Source organism: Cricetulus griseus, chromosome 6 (assembly GCF_003668045.3).
Source record: "Cricetulus griseus strain 17A/GY chromosome 6, alternate assembly CriGri-PICRH-1.0, whole genome shotgun sequence".
NCBI lineage: Eukaryota > Metazoa > Chordata > Mammalia > Rodentia > Cricetidae > Cricetulus > Cricetulus griseus.
The window spans coordinates 62855010-62871955 of NC_048599.1; the positions used below are offsets into that span (position 1 = coordinate 62855010).

The 16946-nt window shown below is 38.5% G+C and overlaps 1 protein-coding gene across 8 annotated transcripts in view; it reads right to left on the minus strand.

The window, feature by feature from the left end:
* Window positions 1-16946, minus strand: part of Cdin1 (CDAN1 interacting nuclease 1) — a 213756-nt gene that overhangs the window by 150335 nt on the left and 46475 nt on the right. For 7 of the 8 annotated variants that reach the window (XM_027422252.2, XM_027422249.2, XM_027422251.2 and 4 more), the window contains 3 exons: window positions 12009-12054; window positions 11057-11121; window positions 2768-2828 (listed from right to left, as the gene is read on the minus strand). In XM_027422252.2, the coding sequence (XP_027278053.1) occupies window positions 2768-2828; window positions 11057-11121; window positions 12009-12054 (172 nt within the window). The remainder of the gene's footprint in view (window positions 1-2767; window positions 2829-11056; window positions 11122-12008; window positions 12055-16946) is intronic. The other variant, XM_035446123.1, reaches the window with a different exon arrangement.

A 16946-nucleotide genomic window follows, 5' to 3' on the forward strand; every position in this document is an offset into this window, starting at 1 on the left:
TATAAAACTTTCTTTTTCAGATTATTCATTAACCATTGATTAATTTTATCATGAAATATATATGTTTTTTAAGAGCAATGATGCCTCCCTAATAGGAGCCTTTTTATACTGAGTGTAAAATGGGAAATATTCCTCATATATTATCACCGGGAATTTTTCTTGACAGGTATTCAAGTCCCATGCTCACACCAAAATTTTATCTTGATTTAGTAACTAGACAAAGAGGGTAGCTTCATTTGTATGAGCAGTTTTCTTTTTTCAAATATGTATGTACTTGGATGCCCTTAAATTCCCCAAGTAGAAAGAAATGCTTTCCACGGAGCTGCTTATTCGTAGTAACCCACATCAGGGCTGACACATGAAAAATGGTGAAATTACTGAAGGTAGTCCAGCCTGAATAAGGACTACCTTATTAGTTCAGGTACCTGCATCTCTCTAATTTTCATATTAATCATGTGTCCATCTTGCTCTGAAATAGGGCCATCATGCTTCATGTCAGAATTTAGCATGTAAGTAAAATTCATAGTGCTTCAAATGTAACTTGAAAATATTTGTGTGGAGAGAACAGAATGACGGATCATATAATCACTAACAGAATGAGATTTCCTAAAATGTTCATTTTCAGGCTTGATCAAGAAAAATGGTATTAAGACATTTATGAAACCAATGATGGCTATCTAGATCCCTTATACCACTCAAATCAACAATAACACAGTGCTTTTGTCTAAGAGGAGAGTTGCTGCACAACACAATGTACAAGTTACACATTTCTCATCAATTTTTACAGTTTCCACTGATTAAATATATATTGAGTCATAAAATATTACCATCACATCAATTGCCACCAGATACAAGCGTATGTCCTTTAAGTATTAACTAGCATATAAACATGGGAGCCTGGATGTTTAGAAGCCATAATCTGGTACCCACCATTTCCAAATTACCCTAATGCATTAGTAATCTGATGCAAAGTGGTTCCTCTGCACTAACTGGGCACCAAAAAGAAAGGGGGGGGTCTCTAAATCACTATTTATTTGGTGGAGGCTAAATATTGCTATATATTCATGGCAAATAGATTTATTGATATAGGGAAACACATGGTGATGGGTTAGCTTTTTCCATACAGTTAAAAGGTGGAAGCTGAAATCAGTTCCATAAACTAAGCTCAATAGAAGTATCTATTAAAAATTCGAATGAACAGCTGGAGAGTTTGTTTAGTGATTAAGAGCACTGGTTACTCTTCCCTAAGACCTGGGTTGGATTCCCAGAACTCAGGTGGTGGCTCACAACCATCTGTAACTCTAGTTCCAGGGAATCTGACACTCTCCTCTGGCCTCCATGGATATTAGGCACAAACAAGGCACACAGGTATGAAAGCGGGCAAAACATCCATATACATAAAAATAACAATACATCTTTCTTTAAAAGTAAAATCCAAATGAATATAAAGTGCTACTTTAGAGAACTTCCGCTGTCAATGTGATCATCTATAAAAGCAAGCTCCACGTCTGCATCAATTTTTCCCAGATGTACCTACAATGCTACTAGCTCCCTCCTCTCTTCCACAGAGGATAATCACTAAAATTCTACTTAGTGCTCAGGTACCTCAAGTCATTAAGAGTGGCAAGTTAAAACAACAGCAGCAAAATGCCTGGAGATCTCTAACACCCACCTTGTTCTAGAAATAAGAAAATAAGAAACAAGACAAACCATTCTGTGTGTTAGCCACCCTATCAGTTTGTGGAGATGCTTCCCAGATGATTAAAACCATCTCGTAACTGATGGGTAATTGCTCTTCTGCTGACTGCAGCAGTGTGCAGCAGACATAAGCTGCAAGAGAAGCCATCCTTCCTTCCTAATGCAGCATGCAGAATTTGCTGCTCCTGCAACGCTTAATGTTCATGGCACAGAGTCATCTTTAATGCAAACACACATTTTCTGCCTTGCCTCTCTGTTTCCCATTATAACACAACACAGAAACAGTGTGCATTTCATGCCATCCCTATGAGGTTTGCATAAGCCATTCCAACTCAGACTCAATACTGTATTGCTCTCATTACAGTGGATAAATATTTTAGAGTTTAGGAATTAAATATTTTATTTTTCAGTAGGCTCTCTGCAACTATTGTGAACTTTCTGCTGTTTCTTCACTCACAGGAAATCTTCAGGGTTTCCTTTTGAAAATGCTAGGCTGTTAGCTGTTCCCACACACAGGAGCAGATCAGAGTTAACAAATAAGTTCCATAAATCACTTTATACTTGGTGTTAATAAGAATATTATGTTTCTTTATGGGAAGGTGCTTTTCCATAGGCTTGTATCCTTTATTATAATAAAAGTTTACAAACAGAAAAATGAATTAAGTAAATGATACATTGTTAAATATAAAATTTCTCACTTCGTTTTTATAATAGCATAGGTTTTCTTGGCACGCATCTCTTTACTTGATGTAGGTATTTCTCATGCTAAATTAAGGCAACCAATCCTAAGAGCATGTTCAGAGCTGTTTGGTTGAAATTTTCCACAAAATAAGAAGCAAAGAAGCTGTTTGTACATTTGCCTTAAAAGAAGTAGACTAATTATGTCAACTGATTTATTAATTCGTGAAGTTCTTTGTCCAATTATTAAAAGTACAAAGGGACCAGGGAGCAATTTAAATGTCTAACACACCTCAAAATCTTTCCTTTTTTTTAAGTTAATTAAAATTCTGAGTAACACTACTCTTGAAAAGCCCCTTAGGTTTAAATAAAATCATAACAATAACATTACCTCATTGGCCAGCTCCAGGAGCACAGGGGCTGCTCCATTTTTCCCCACGCCATTCAGGTACCTGGATAGACAAAGGCGAGTGGTCATGCAGTGACAAGGGAAGGCCAGCGCAGACTTGTTAGTATCTATCCCCTGTGTATACGTGTTTCTCCTGGGCAAATGCCATGTTGAAGCCCTGTTCCAGTGTGCTGCTGTCACAGGGAAGCAGTGAAGGGAAAGACAGCACAACTTCCCTCCAATCAACCAACGAATGAAGGTGAGGCAGGAGGCACAGCCACACCCATCTCCCTCCATTGCTTCTTCAACTTTGAGAAGTAAGCGAACAGAAGGGATTTCCAGACTCCCATCTACAGCACTCTATGCCTCACACAGCCATCATATAGGGGGGAGGAGGAAAGTCAACTTTCACAGTTTAGACAAAGCATATAGGCATGTCAGCACCCGTGCCACGGAGACCTTACACCCCTGACTGGCAATAGGAGCCATCATCTCATCTGCCCTGTATTTCCATAATAACCTCCAGCCTGCACAACCAAACTGCACTTTAACAGGCCAACAAGCACAAAACCCCAGGTTCTCCCAGACATGGAACACGGGATGGTTTGCTTTAATCAGACTTTGAATGTAGCATCCTCCTCCTCTAAGAGCTCTGAGCACCCACATTCAATCCCAAAGCTGCACAGCACCCACTTACCAGGTACCATGAGGTTCTTTATAATATGGATCTTTTGATGCTGTTCTACTAGTGGTTGAACCTAGCAGTTTACACGTTAGGCATGGGCTCTACCACGGAGCTCTACCCCTAGCCTTGCTTGTGCTCTTATGAACCTGAAACATGGTTTTACTGAGTTGTCAGGCTAACCCTGAACTCACTATGTGGCCCAGGCTGACTTGTATTCCTTCAGCCTTAGCCTGGGATTATAGGCCTGAGTCAGTAGGTCTGGCCATAATCCAGTTCCTATTCACTCTACTTGGCCAGCCTCATCTCCAGCACTGTCTTCTACACTTACTCTTCACCTGTGTTAACTCCATACAGCTCAATACCATGGTCTTCAGCCCACCATCCATGAGTAAGTTCACTCCTCTTCATATACTAATGGGAAGGGATCTTTGTGTCTCTCTATCAGAGAACACAGAATAAGGTATTGCCAAGCCAGAGAAGTTCACCTACTTATGAAGTACACTCCAACATATTCAGAGAATGCCCAAACTGATAAAGAGCTCCAAACTCTACATATATGATACTTTCCAATGTATACCATATGCTCAACAGAAAGATTAGCTTATAATTCTAAATAAGAGATTTATAATAGAACAATATTCCACAATAAAAGTTATACAAATGTGGTTCTGTCACTCTCTTACTGAACTTTACTCAACTTTCTTGTGATAATTGTGTGAGATAACACAAGGCCTATATCACAAGAGGAAGTGAGATGACCGATAGGCACTGTAACCTAGCTTTAGGCTACTGCTGTTCTGACAATAGGTCTGCAGAAGGATCATGGAGCAGATGACCACAGGTTACCTGAGCCATGGAGAGCAAAACACTGGAAAGAAAAGGACTAATTTACTTATCTGTATCAACCTCATCTCCCAGTGTAATGCTGATGGGCTCATAAGGGAACTAAATTTCATTCAGTTTATTATATCTACCACAATTCTTGGCTTACAAAGGATGATTATATAGTACATATGCATACATACTTTTTCTTTACTACTAATAAAATAACTTTTAAATTCACATTAGATAATCTAGCAATATCATATAAGGATAATTTTTCTAACATGTCTTATTTGATTGAATAAATTAAAGTTCTTAGTTGATAGTTTAAAAAATAGAGTAAATAAATCAGTTCTGCCATGTAACTGCTAATAGCAAATACTGCACAGAAGCAAGCAGGGTCACACACCAATTATAGGGAGAGTGGTGGGATTATTTATTTATTTATTTATTTATTTATTTATTTATTTATTTATTTATTTTTGTTTTGTGAGACAGGGTTTCTCTGTGTAGCTTTGGAGCCTATCCTGGCACTCACTCTGGGGAACAGGCTGGCCTTGAACTCACAGAGATCCGCCTGCCTTTGCCTCCCGGGTGCTGGGATTAAAGGTGTATGCCACCAACACCCGGCTAGTGGTGGGATTATTATACCTTGAAAAAATTCAAACTAATCTACTTCTCACATACAGGGGCCCTTCTTAACTATAACTGTATTAGGTAGGAAACCACTGAGGAAATAGGGACCTCAGAAGCATGGATGGGAGAAAAGCAAATGTGGGTATGAAACCAGGCCCAGAAGCAAAGGAGGGGGGAGAATAAAGACAGCCCCCCCAAAAGATAAAGGACCCAAAACATGGCAATGGTGGTTTAAAGAACAGAGCCCCTGAGAAATAGGTAGGATGAGAACTTCAGCCTGTATTTCTGGTGCACTGACAAGTTTGCTCAAAGAATAAGATAATCAACGGTGTGGCCATGTTACACTAAATAAGTGTGAGAAGTGCAAACTCTCCAAGAGCTCCAACCCTGGGTCCAGTATTTAACAGCACACCGTCATCAGGGTAGCTTTAGTATTCAACATTTAACATTCACGTATACATCAAATACTTTTGAGAGCTTTGGGTTAGGCCTTAATCAGGGCTCTGAAGAAACATCTCTATGGTTATCATCACAAAGATATGACATTTTTCAGACAACAATAAAACAAACAAAAATGGAATACATAAATACATAATATCTGGTACAATGACATTTAAAATAAGGTGAGTTGCTCAGGAAGCCCTCTTCTAAGTAAGTGGCACTTGAGTCTTGCATAAAGTGAAAGAAGGGATGAGCCAAGGTGTATGTTTTGGGGGCAAATTACTTATACTAGAGACGTGTTGTTTTGAGTCTGAATTGCATCGTTTCTTATAAGAGGTGCACCCATCACTAGATTGATAATATACAATGGGAGCTTCTAATAAGTATAAACAAACAGGAATTGGTCAAACAGCAACCCCAATGTACAAAGTCTACATACATTTAGTCAGTGCAAATTCCTAGTGCGATGAGTACAAAGGCTCCTCAATAGCTCACATGAGGAAACCCACCTCAAGGCACTGATGAAATCTACCCAGGCCAGCACAGTGACGCACATATGAAGCTGCAGTGCTGGAGGGAGGCAGATCACAGAGTCATGATTACTACAACCCATTAATCAGTCAGTAGAGCTGAATCATTCAGTTCCAGATCCACTTGGAGAATGTCTCAAATAAGGAAAAAATACGTAAATAAATAAATAAATAGGTGAAGTGCTATCTGGGAAAACACCTGATGTCAACTTTGGGTCTCCAAACTGAGGTACACACGCACACGCACACGCACGCACACGCACACGCACACGCACACGCACACACACACACACACACAGAGGAACACTTACATATATCCCTCACATAGAAAAGACCCTTAGAGAAGACCTATTTTATAATGTCTGACTAGAAGACCTATGATCATGACATTATGTAGTGATTTTTAAAACAGTTGAGTTGGAGATACAGCTCTGTAGCATAGCCCTTTCTAGTGTGCACAAAACCCCACAGCCCTTCTTCAGTGTGCACAAGACCCCAGGCCCAATCATCTGTATAAAACACACAAAAACCCCTAAGTCTGCTCTGTTTTCTCTCCTTTTGCAATGTTCTCTTCTTCCCAACAAACCAGTAAAGGCTGTTCTTATTTCTAAATGGGGTCTGTTTATCACTATTCCGGCCACTCCATATGGATAAGTGACAGAGCTGTGCAGTAAGTACTCTGTAAACATACCTCTGCTGACACTTCCCTTCCTGAAATTCACATATTTAGGGACACAGATATCTTCCATTCCACAGAACAATTGAAGGCAAGTATTGTCTTTTTCCTTCATGCATGGGAGCAGGACAGTAATGTGCAGTAAATGGCGCTACATTTCAGCTTTTTCTTGCTACCACAAGAAAGCCAACCTGAAGAAGGAAAGGGCATGGTCTGCCTCTATCGCTCAGGTCTGAGCTGAGTGATAAGTCACTGAGGGGCACAGTGGATGAAAGAAGCTACTCACCTCGTGTCAGCCAGGAAGCAGACAGACAGGAAGGGGCCAGGACAAGATGTAGGTAGGCTCTAAAGATACATTGCCAGTAACCTACTGAATGGTGTGACCTGCATACGTGGCAAGTCTGGTCTTTTTAGTTATTCCTATCCAGAAATGCCCTTGTTTATTTAAAATGAGAAGTTTGTTTACCATCTTCCCAGGCATTTGTCAATCTAGTCCTCTGACTCTCAAAATTAGCATCAGAATGGAATCAATGTTCAGAAACCAGTTTTATTGTGCACTGTCAATATCAGGTCTCAACAATTCTTTTCTCCGTGTCAACATCTTAGAAAATTCAATTGATCTGATTCTATAGTGCTACTAAAGCTGTTTCCTGAGCCAGTGTGGTTAGAAGGGATGGGAGATAGGATTGCCAAACTTGCTACTGATGCAAACTTACAGATGGTCAGTATTCATTGTCAGCTGTGTTGGCTCTGGAATCACCCAGAGCTGAGTGTATAAGGGTGCTGCGGGTGTTTCTGGTGGTGAACAGAGGAGAGGAGGCTCAATCAGGAGAGGGATAATAGGAGTAAGCCAGTTGAGTGCCAGAATCCCCTGTTCTCTGTGAGGAGCCTCAGCCACACCTCTGCTGCCATGCAGAATACATTCACACACCACAGGTCAGTACAAATCCTTCCTTCCTTAGGTTACTTGTAGGATCTTCAACCCAGCAATAAGAAAAGTTACTAGCAGCCCAACCATGTGTCTACACAAAAGCCTATGTGACCATTTGGAAAACTCAAGATAAATTTCACCAAGTAAGTTCCTGTATGGGAATAAAACAGCACAGTGCAAAGGGATAGAGAACTGTTTCCAAGTGAACACAGTCTGTCTGTAAATATCCAACTGAGAAGATTTCCCCACTAAGGCAAAAGCCCAGGAACACACTTTCTACTGTTGTCCTGATCCTACGAAGTTTTAGTGAATCATGGGGCTCTCATGGTAACCACTGACTTTGAATGCCCAACTGACTTATTTTAATGATACCTAGAATGTGGATTCAAAGGTTCTCATACTGCTGGCAGGACTATCACCAAGACACTTCTAGACAGTAATTTAGCAACATATAATCAATTTCTAAATGTTCACATTGTTTGCACCAGTAATTACATACACAGATATCAACCAGGGCCTATGAGTCAAGCATCATGATGTTTATACCACAGTATTATTTACAGTTTCAGGACACTGGGGACATACTTGGTCCTCAGAAGAATAACCTCGGAAATTTGGTCTTTTATATGGTGAAGTAAGGCAACTAATAAAAGAAAAGGCTTTTTACAAAATAATATTATATCACATACATTTTTCCACAAGAAAATCCAGGACTCATAGTTGCACATATAATATGACCTCGTCTATATAAGAATGGGTTGTCAGAAGGCTGGGATGAAACTTTAACCGGTAGTTATCTCTGAGTGGCACAATTATGGGCAATCATTCATTCCTTTCTGTGCCATCACAAATGGGCTTAATTTTCACAGCAAGTGGTATTACTTTTATAAAGGAAAAAAATTAAATAAGTTGCTATTAACATTTTTCCATCGCCTTTATTCTAAAAATCCTAAAAAAAAAAAAAAAAAAAAAACAAATATGAACCTTCTACATCCAATTTACCTTGGCAAAACCCAGGACATTTGACCTGTACATTTATAACAGCAGGCTGGTGAGGCAGGTCTGGCTGAAAGGTAACAATGTGGCTAGCACCCACAGACATATACAGAAGAAATGGTCAGTGGATAAAGACACGGGGGGGGGGGGTGCTTTTCTCTGAGTCTCAATTACAGCCTCAATTCTGCCTCAATTCTGGTTTTATTTCAAATGTTTTAATGCCTTACCATAACTGAGACTTTAATATTTAAAAAGACAGAGAAACAAATGTATTTCTATAACCTTATGACCACTCACTCTACTAATTACTCACTGTTCATTATTTGGTAACTATTTTTTTTTTTTTAGAGTAAAACTATCCAGATAATAGAAAAAAAAGTTCATATATCAGTAATTACTTAGACATTTCTTTTTCAGTGCTGGGGATTGAACCTATATCCTTGAACAAGCAAAGGACGTAGTCTACACCCTACTGCAAACCAAGCCTTCTTGTTTTTGTTTTTGTTTTTTTTATTGTGAGACAAGGTCTCACAAAGTTACCAAGTCTGGCTGTGAACCCCAAATCCTCAAGCCTGGGCATCCCTAAAGTTGGAATTACAAGCTTGTGCCACTAGGTTTAGTGTGTGTGTGTGTATCTATATGTATATATATATATATACAAACACACATATATGCATATATGCATATATATATATATATATATATAATATATATATATATATATATACACTTTTTGATTAAACTAGCTTTTAAAAGTAGATGGTTTGAAATGATCTAATTTCTAATTTCAGGTATCTTCACAGTGAGGCGATTGAGTGTGAGAGCAGCCCTGTCACTATTCATCAAGCCTCACATTTCCCAGACCAGAATGCATATTACTCTCCAATGCTGCTTTCTTCTCCCACCATACAAGACTTTACATCTCAACATGGCCCAGATTCCATCTGACAGCCTAGGACTATAAAGTTTACAAACAAAAATGTATTTCTTTTTATACAGATGTAGTGGTACATGTCTATAAGCATAGTCTGAGGTAGGTGAATTGCCAAGTCAGAGACGGACCTGGGCTGTATGACACCCTATCTCAAAACAAACAATTATTTCTTTGATGTAAAAAAAATAACATTTAGCATTTCAATTTGTTATTATCTACATGTCAAAGCATTTGTAGGTCCTGTAGAACCATTGTAGGTCACATAGAACTTAAATGTAAATTTCATCAAGGTAGCTCTGACTTTCCTTAAATTGTACAAAGACTTGCATAAAGAAGAATTCTATATACAGTGCATGGGGCTGGGGGGGGTGGGTGGGTCATCTACACATTGTTAATATCTTTAACTACACAAGACAAAAGGGATCTTTTACCATGTGGCAGAGTGAATGACCTTTTAAAAGAAAATCCAATTTCAATAGCTTCTCTAAACCTCAATTCTTTTTTAAAATTTTATAAACTTTATTATTCAAAAACTTGGAAATAGATAAAAAAAACCACACCCCCAAATTAGCCAGACCCCAAAGTCTGTACAGTTCGATGACCTTCTATCAGATACCACCTTACCCCATCACAACGGTTCTCATCAACGTATCTGGTAACAAATGTTGGAGAAATGTTGAGAAAAAAGAATACCTACTCAACTGTTGGTGGGGTGCAAATTAATACAGTCAATCTGGAAATCAGTTTGGATATTTCTCAAAAATTTTAAAATAGAACTGCCATATGCCTCATCTCTTTCACTCCTGGGTCCAAACCCAGAAACTCCAGACCCTACCATAGAGATATCTGAACCCATTGTTTATTGCTGCTCTATTCATTATAGCAAGCAAAATAAACCAACCTAGTTGTCCATCAACAGTTGAATGATAACAAAAATTAGTTATATCATCATTACCATTTATTGTTTTTATTCAGACATCAAAATGATGATAACAAGTGTCAGAATTAAGAAAATCATAACTACTTTAATGGTTCTGTTCATCTTAGAATAATAAAGCTGAAATTTAAGTATTCTCTGAACATTATGCTGTTGAACACTCAACATTTTCTTCAAAAACATAGAAGTCCCCATTAAAAGACAATAGTTGTATAAAACGGTATGTCTCCATAAAGTGTTTATTTGATGAAGGTCTTCCTCAAATACCTAAAATAGCTAACCCAACAGATAGGGGGCAAAATACTACACTGGATTTCAATCTCATTTCTTTCTTTTTTTTTTCAGCTGATCTGAATAAGAAATAAATGAAAACTTGCACATATACATGTGGGACACATGCATATGTCAATGTATACACCCATACAAATGTGGTTTATCTCGAATTTCAAGTAGCCAAATAAGATTCAGTAATAACTGAATTCATCTCACACGGGACATGCGCACACACCTAAATTGACATTGTCACCATATTCTTCATGCATGCCAAAGAAAGCTCTTAAAAACTTACTGCCAAATAAACCAAAAGTTTCCAATAACAGTCTTACAATTGTATAGAAAGTCAATTTAATGATCTAATTTATTCATAATAATTACCACAATTAATAGGTACTGTGATACCCTCTAGTGGGGCAGGCAGGTCATACCTCTGGTAATAACTTTCAATCGCTTCTGGAGTGTGATGTTTGGCATGTGTTCTTTTAATATGTTTCTGAAACAAAACACACAGAAAAAAATCTTAATATTGTGTCACATATCAGGTTCAAGAACAGCAGAGACATATTTCTTCATCGCAGTGGCAAGCATACAGGGCAAATGGATAATGGCTTGGGGACTGGGGTGGTAGCAGGATATCCTTTACTGCTACTACATCTATGCATTTTAATCTCCTGCTTGGCTGGAATGTCTTCAGACGGTACCACAAGTACAGTATATATGTAAAAGCCACCAGGGTCATAGTAATTGAATCTAAATAAGTTTGCTTAGGGCCGCAGAGGGCAAAGAAAGACTTGTTCCCTCTTTCAACCTTTGTATTAATTTTCCCTCGATTCAATTCCATCTAAGTCCTCTGCACTCGGGTTTTACAATCCAATTGCCATATTTAACCAGGAAGAACATTGCTTAAAAACAACTTATTTGAAAACTACAAAAAGTAATTCCATAGAGACTTGCCACTTGACTGACACCTGTCATCTCATGATAAATGACTCCATTTTCTGCCTCTCTTGCCTTCTGCCACTCCAGCAGTGGTCATTTATCATCATCTCTGTCAGCAATGGGAAGCGGCACTGACAGTGCGAGTCAGCAAACATTTAGCACATGGAGCCACGCAACACAGGGAAATTATTATTGTCAGAATAATAATGGTTTAGCATAATTTATTACAGGTCCACCAAATAAGCAAAGGCTAGATGTTATTAGACAGATGGATGGGTAGGCTTGGCAGGCCTCCACTGAGACACAGGCGGTGCTTGATGTGGAAAGGGGAACATCCTCCAACCCAATCAGAGAGCTGGCAGTTCAATTACAAAGAAATAAAGGGACATTCATCATTCAATTAGGCACCTGTCAACCCTCACAAAGGAGAAAACTTCTAACCTGGTACTCCTGGGAGAAGATGCTCAGCAGAGTGGCCTGCGATTGACTGGAACAAATAAAAGAAGGACAAAGTTAATTACTGGAGTGCACAGCAAAGAAATAAAAGAGAAAGGACCTTCAAAGGTAGGCCCGCTGCCCTGTAATCCAACAGAACACGAAAACAAGTGTGGAGAAGTTGTTCCAGATGAGAACCTCACACAAAGGCTTCCTGCTGAGAGGTCAAGGAGAGAGGAAGAGAGGATGGGGAGAAAGAACCGGTCCTGATGCAGGAAGCACAGTATTGGGATTCTTGGCAACCTCAGGATGGCTGCATCATATCTGTAGTATAAAACAGGGTTTATACTACAAAGGACAAGAAAAAGGTTTCTTGCCACAAACAAATGAGCTACTCTTGGGAACAGTAGGGAGCATACTTCACTGAGTGACAGCATTCCCAGGTTTATCTTGTTGGCTGTCCCAGCTTCATTGGGGAAACACTGGTCTTTACCAGAGGTTGGTAGCACAGAGGCCAAGGGAACATTCTCACCTACTGGCAAGCTCTGAAAACAGAAGGGAAGGCAGCGGGGAGTGGCAATCTACAAAAGGCCACACTCCCAAAAACTACAGTTAACCAGGATGTCACAACACCAAACACTCGGCAATAAAGCAACCTAGGAAAACCTTCTTCTGAAACAGGGAGTTTGCTTCTGCAACTGTCCCCATTAGAGATGGAACAAAATGTTTCTTTCTCCAAATGTCACCAGCATCCACTGCTGATTCTGATTGTCCTTGGTGGATACATCTACCATTGATAATGACTATTTCTGATATAATCTTCTAGTAAATGCAAACGGGAGAGACTGCACTTTAAATAATCTGACTTTCACAGTATGCCAACACTCTGTGAACATTAATTTTTTTTATTTATGAATGAAACCTCCCAAGTGTATCAGCAGTTCAGAGAGTTTGATATAAAATACCCCCACATTTGCCTTCTCACGGCCAGTGCCTGCAGCTTCTGGAAGCCATCATGGGTTTGGCTTCTGACCCTCCCCACCAGGACCAAATTATGTGAGGAGATTTAAAACAAAAACAAAACAACAACAACAAAAAATAAACAAAGCCCCACAGAGCCAGCAAGATGGCTTGGAGACTAAAGGTACTGACAACCTGAATTCCATACCTACGACTCACATGGGAAAGAAGGTCCTGCAAGTTGTCTTCTGATCTCCATGTGTGTCATGGCATGCATGTACCCATATATGTATGCATACATACATATTCAACACAATTACATATAAAAATAATTTTAATAACATAATCCTAGTACTTTGGAAACTGAGGCAGGAGGATTGCTCCAAGTTTGAGGTCAATAGCAAGTAGCAGACCAGTCTGGCTACAGAGTGAAACTTTATCTTGAGGGAGGGGGGCCAGGAAGAGAAAGAAAGACAGAAAAGAGAGACAGAGGCAGATTGGGGACATCTTGGGAGTTGGGGCTTCTAGAGTTGTTCACCAAAGAAAGTGGATACTTAATTTAAAAACTACTTCAATATGTCAAAGAGTACTGATTAATGACAGAGGACAATTATAAATTCATTAGCCAATTTTTTTCAATTTCAAATTTTTTCAATTTTTCCTTTTGAAGCTGGAAACCATGTTTTAAAAAACTAATTGTGTATGTATGTATGTATGTATGTATGTATGTATGTATGTATGTATGTTTGGCTTGCTTAACTTCAGATACAAATCACATGTAGGGTTACTGATACAAGCTTCTGAAAAAGATGGCAAAATAAAGGTCCAATATGTATAAACTACTTTAAAAAGTAAAAGGCATCATATCCATGTATGATTAAGAGACTTCTCATCACAGTACAAAATAGATTGATGTTATTAGGCATTTTGCAGTACACAGAAGGTACACTTCTGGGTTTCAAGGAGTATGGTAGAAACCTTGATTGGAAAGACAAAAGATGCCAGTCATGATGGTGTGTGCCTTTAGTACCAACACTTGGGAGGCAGAGGAAGGCAGATCTCTGAGATCGAGGCCAGCCTGGTCTACAGTGTGAGGTCCAGGACAGCCAGGACTAAACCAAGAAACCCTGTCTAGAAATAACAAACAAACAAAAAAGAATAAACAGTTCCAAGTGAGTCTGGTCAGGATTTGGGAGTACTGTAGGATGAGATCATGTATTTAGCTAGAGAAGATCTTTAAACTGTTCAGTTCTGTTAAAACCATGGACGGAGAGACTAATGGAATAACCAAGTTTAATTCCCATGATACTTGTGCCTTCCTAACAGTTCTGAGAAAAAGGTTCTGCCAGCCATGTAGGCTAATACCTCTGCTCAAGGATTTATGAGGTTGTATTATACTGCCGACCACCTTGAAAGGTAGAACATGTTGCTTTTTTTTGATCGAAAATTGAAGCCACAAGAGGTCAAATGTTTTGACCAAATTAAATGGCTTTAGATAATATTCCCTTTTTTAAAAATCAAATTGCAGTTTTCCTTTAATTAGCTGCATCAAATAGTTTTCTTTTTGTGTTGAGAGAAAAAGGAACTTTTGATGGCAGGAAAGAGTCTGGGTAAGAAGACTGTTAAGTACTTTCCATTATCCTCTCTACAGCTAAGGTGCCTATTAACTACCACTGCTGCCTCGGGTGTTTCTATCAGACATCACGTGTCTTTTACTCAAATGTTATTTCCATCTCACACATTAACATCTCAAGTATCAATGATGAAAACATTTTCTAAAGTGTTAATCTCATAAAACAATACTTAATGAAGAGTTTCCCACTTACAAAAAGCATAGTCTGTAAAACCCAGTTTCATTGCAGACAGCCATCTAGCCTATAGCCTGCCTGTGTTTTCATTCGGTGTCCAAAGAATATGGATTTGTGTGTTACTATATACACCTGGGATGTCTAAAAATCTTGAGTGGTACACATATTTTTGTAATATTCATTTACCACAAAATACATTTACCATTCCACTAGAAGTATTCTTTTTAAATTATGGTGAATAAAATTTAAAAAATACTACATGGAATAAATGTGCAGCATAAAAAATTAATATTTTTTAAAAGATGGAGGAAAACCACTTAGGTCATTACCTTCAGCACCCTGAGGGACACATAGGCAATCATTATCCTTCCCAGTTAAGGAATGGGTCTTCTAATCTTTCTTTGATTTCCTTTAGTTTTACCATGACAAGTATGTATTCTAGAAGTTAGTGCTGCCTATTGGTTGACATTATAAGAAATGTCTTATGTAATTTTTTTTGTTTTGGTACCTGGCTCCTCATCTACCATGTCTGTGAGCTTGACTTATCCACATTAGACATAGCTACAGTTCATTGCTTACAGTTCACATTTACTCTTGGGGTAATGCATGTTTATGGTCCCATCTCAAAGCTTAAGATATTCCTAAGTATTCCCCACATCTTTCCTAGGCCTGATCTCTAACCTCTGTCTTAACAGTCCTATAATGCCATCAAAAGTATTGCTTGGGACATAACTAGACTACCTCTGACCAAAGGGTAACTGAACTAGAATTTAAGGATTCCAAGTATAGTCCCCCCATCCCCCAAAAAATGTTATCTTCAAAAACTAAAAATCCTACCTAAGTAACCTCTAGAAATATGGAATAACGATGGAACACACAAAACCGATCAGTAATAATGGCAAAATCAATACTCAGGAAAAACTCAGTTTGCTAGATACTAGAATTAGAGGGACATGAATTAAGCTCCTATACAGAGTCCTAACAAACTATACATGCAGGACATTTGTGCCAGTCTTAGGCAGAGTATGGTACATTTATTTTCAAATAAGAAAGAACATACTTCTAAGAACAGTCAACACATTCTTAAGAGCAGAAAGTGGAGAGCTCACACTAGCAAATTATCAACATGAGCAAATACTAAAAACAAATTAACAAAACAGTAGTTTATCAAGAAAAGCAGGTTATAGAATTACATCTACATTTTACCTAAGCAATTCAAAGGATAAAACCACAAAATAGAACCATTTCTTTTTCATGAACATCTCTGGTGTAGTACAGGAAATACTGTGAGACTGACTGGCAGCAGTCAGCTCAACCATGGCTACCTCACATAAGGCAGAGAGGGAAGAATTGCAGGTGTCAATCATACCCGTAAGTATCCATCATTTTTCAAAACAACAACAAAAAATCTGATGGGGGAAAGGCAATGCAGAGAGGGTTAGAATGCTTCCTTTCTGTGAAAGTAAAAAATATCTAAAGCAAACAGGGAGATGAAGAGGCTCCTTATATTAACTCCAGACATTTGTATCTCAAGATACATTTCATAATGAAACTAAATAGTAAACACGGGGAACAAACTGAAGACCTGTTAGATAAATTGATTTTCAGGATTCTCTGCTCTAAAGTCTCCCATTCTAAATGTTCCAACTAATTACAGTCTTAGTATCTATACCTCTTACCTTCCTAATTAAATTTAAGTATTAACTTTTCAGAACAAGCCGTAACATAAATCAGATAAAGAATAGGAAGCCTAGGTGACGGGTACTTAATTATGCCAGCCACTCCAGGCTCCTGGTCATTCTTCTCCTAAGAAATTCTGATAACTTAACAAATTATATAAATAATAAATCCATAGGAAATGTTTACCAGCCATCTTATTAAATTTAAACTTTTCTCCCTGCAATGGTATCTTTAATAAATCATACTAAACTACACTATGAGAAGCTCTGAATTAAACTTGCAGTCATTTTATTACAAAAGAAAAGGTTAGCATATGGTGGGACCTGATGGTGGCCTGCATGTGATGATACTATTTCCCTTCCTGGATAAAATTCAACTTTCTTCTAGTTCTTTCTCTCCCCTGGCTATTCCTTACCTTCTTCCAAGCATGCTTCTGCTTTCCTAATCCATAACTGCCTTCCTTTCAAATATCATCCATCTCTCCTTTTCCCCCTTA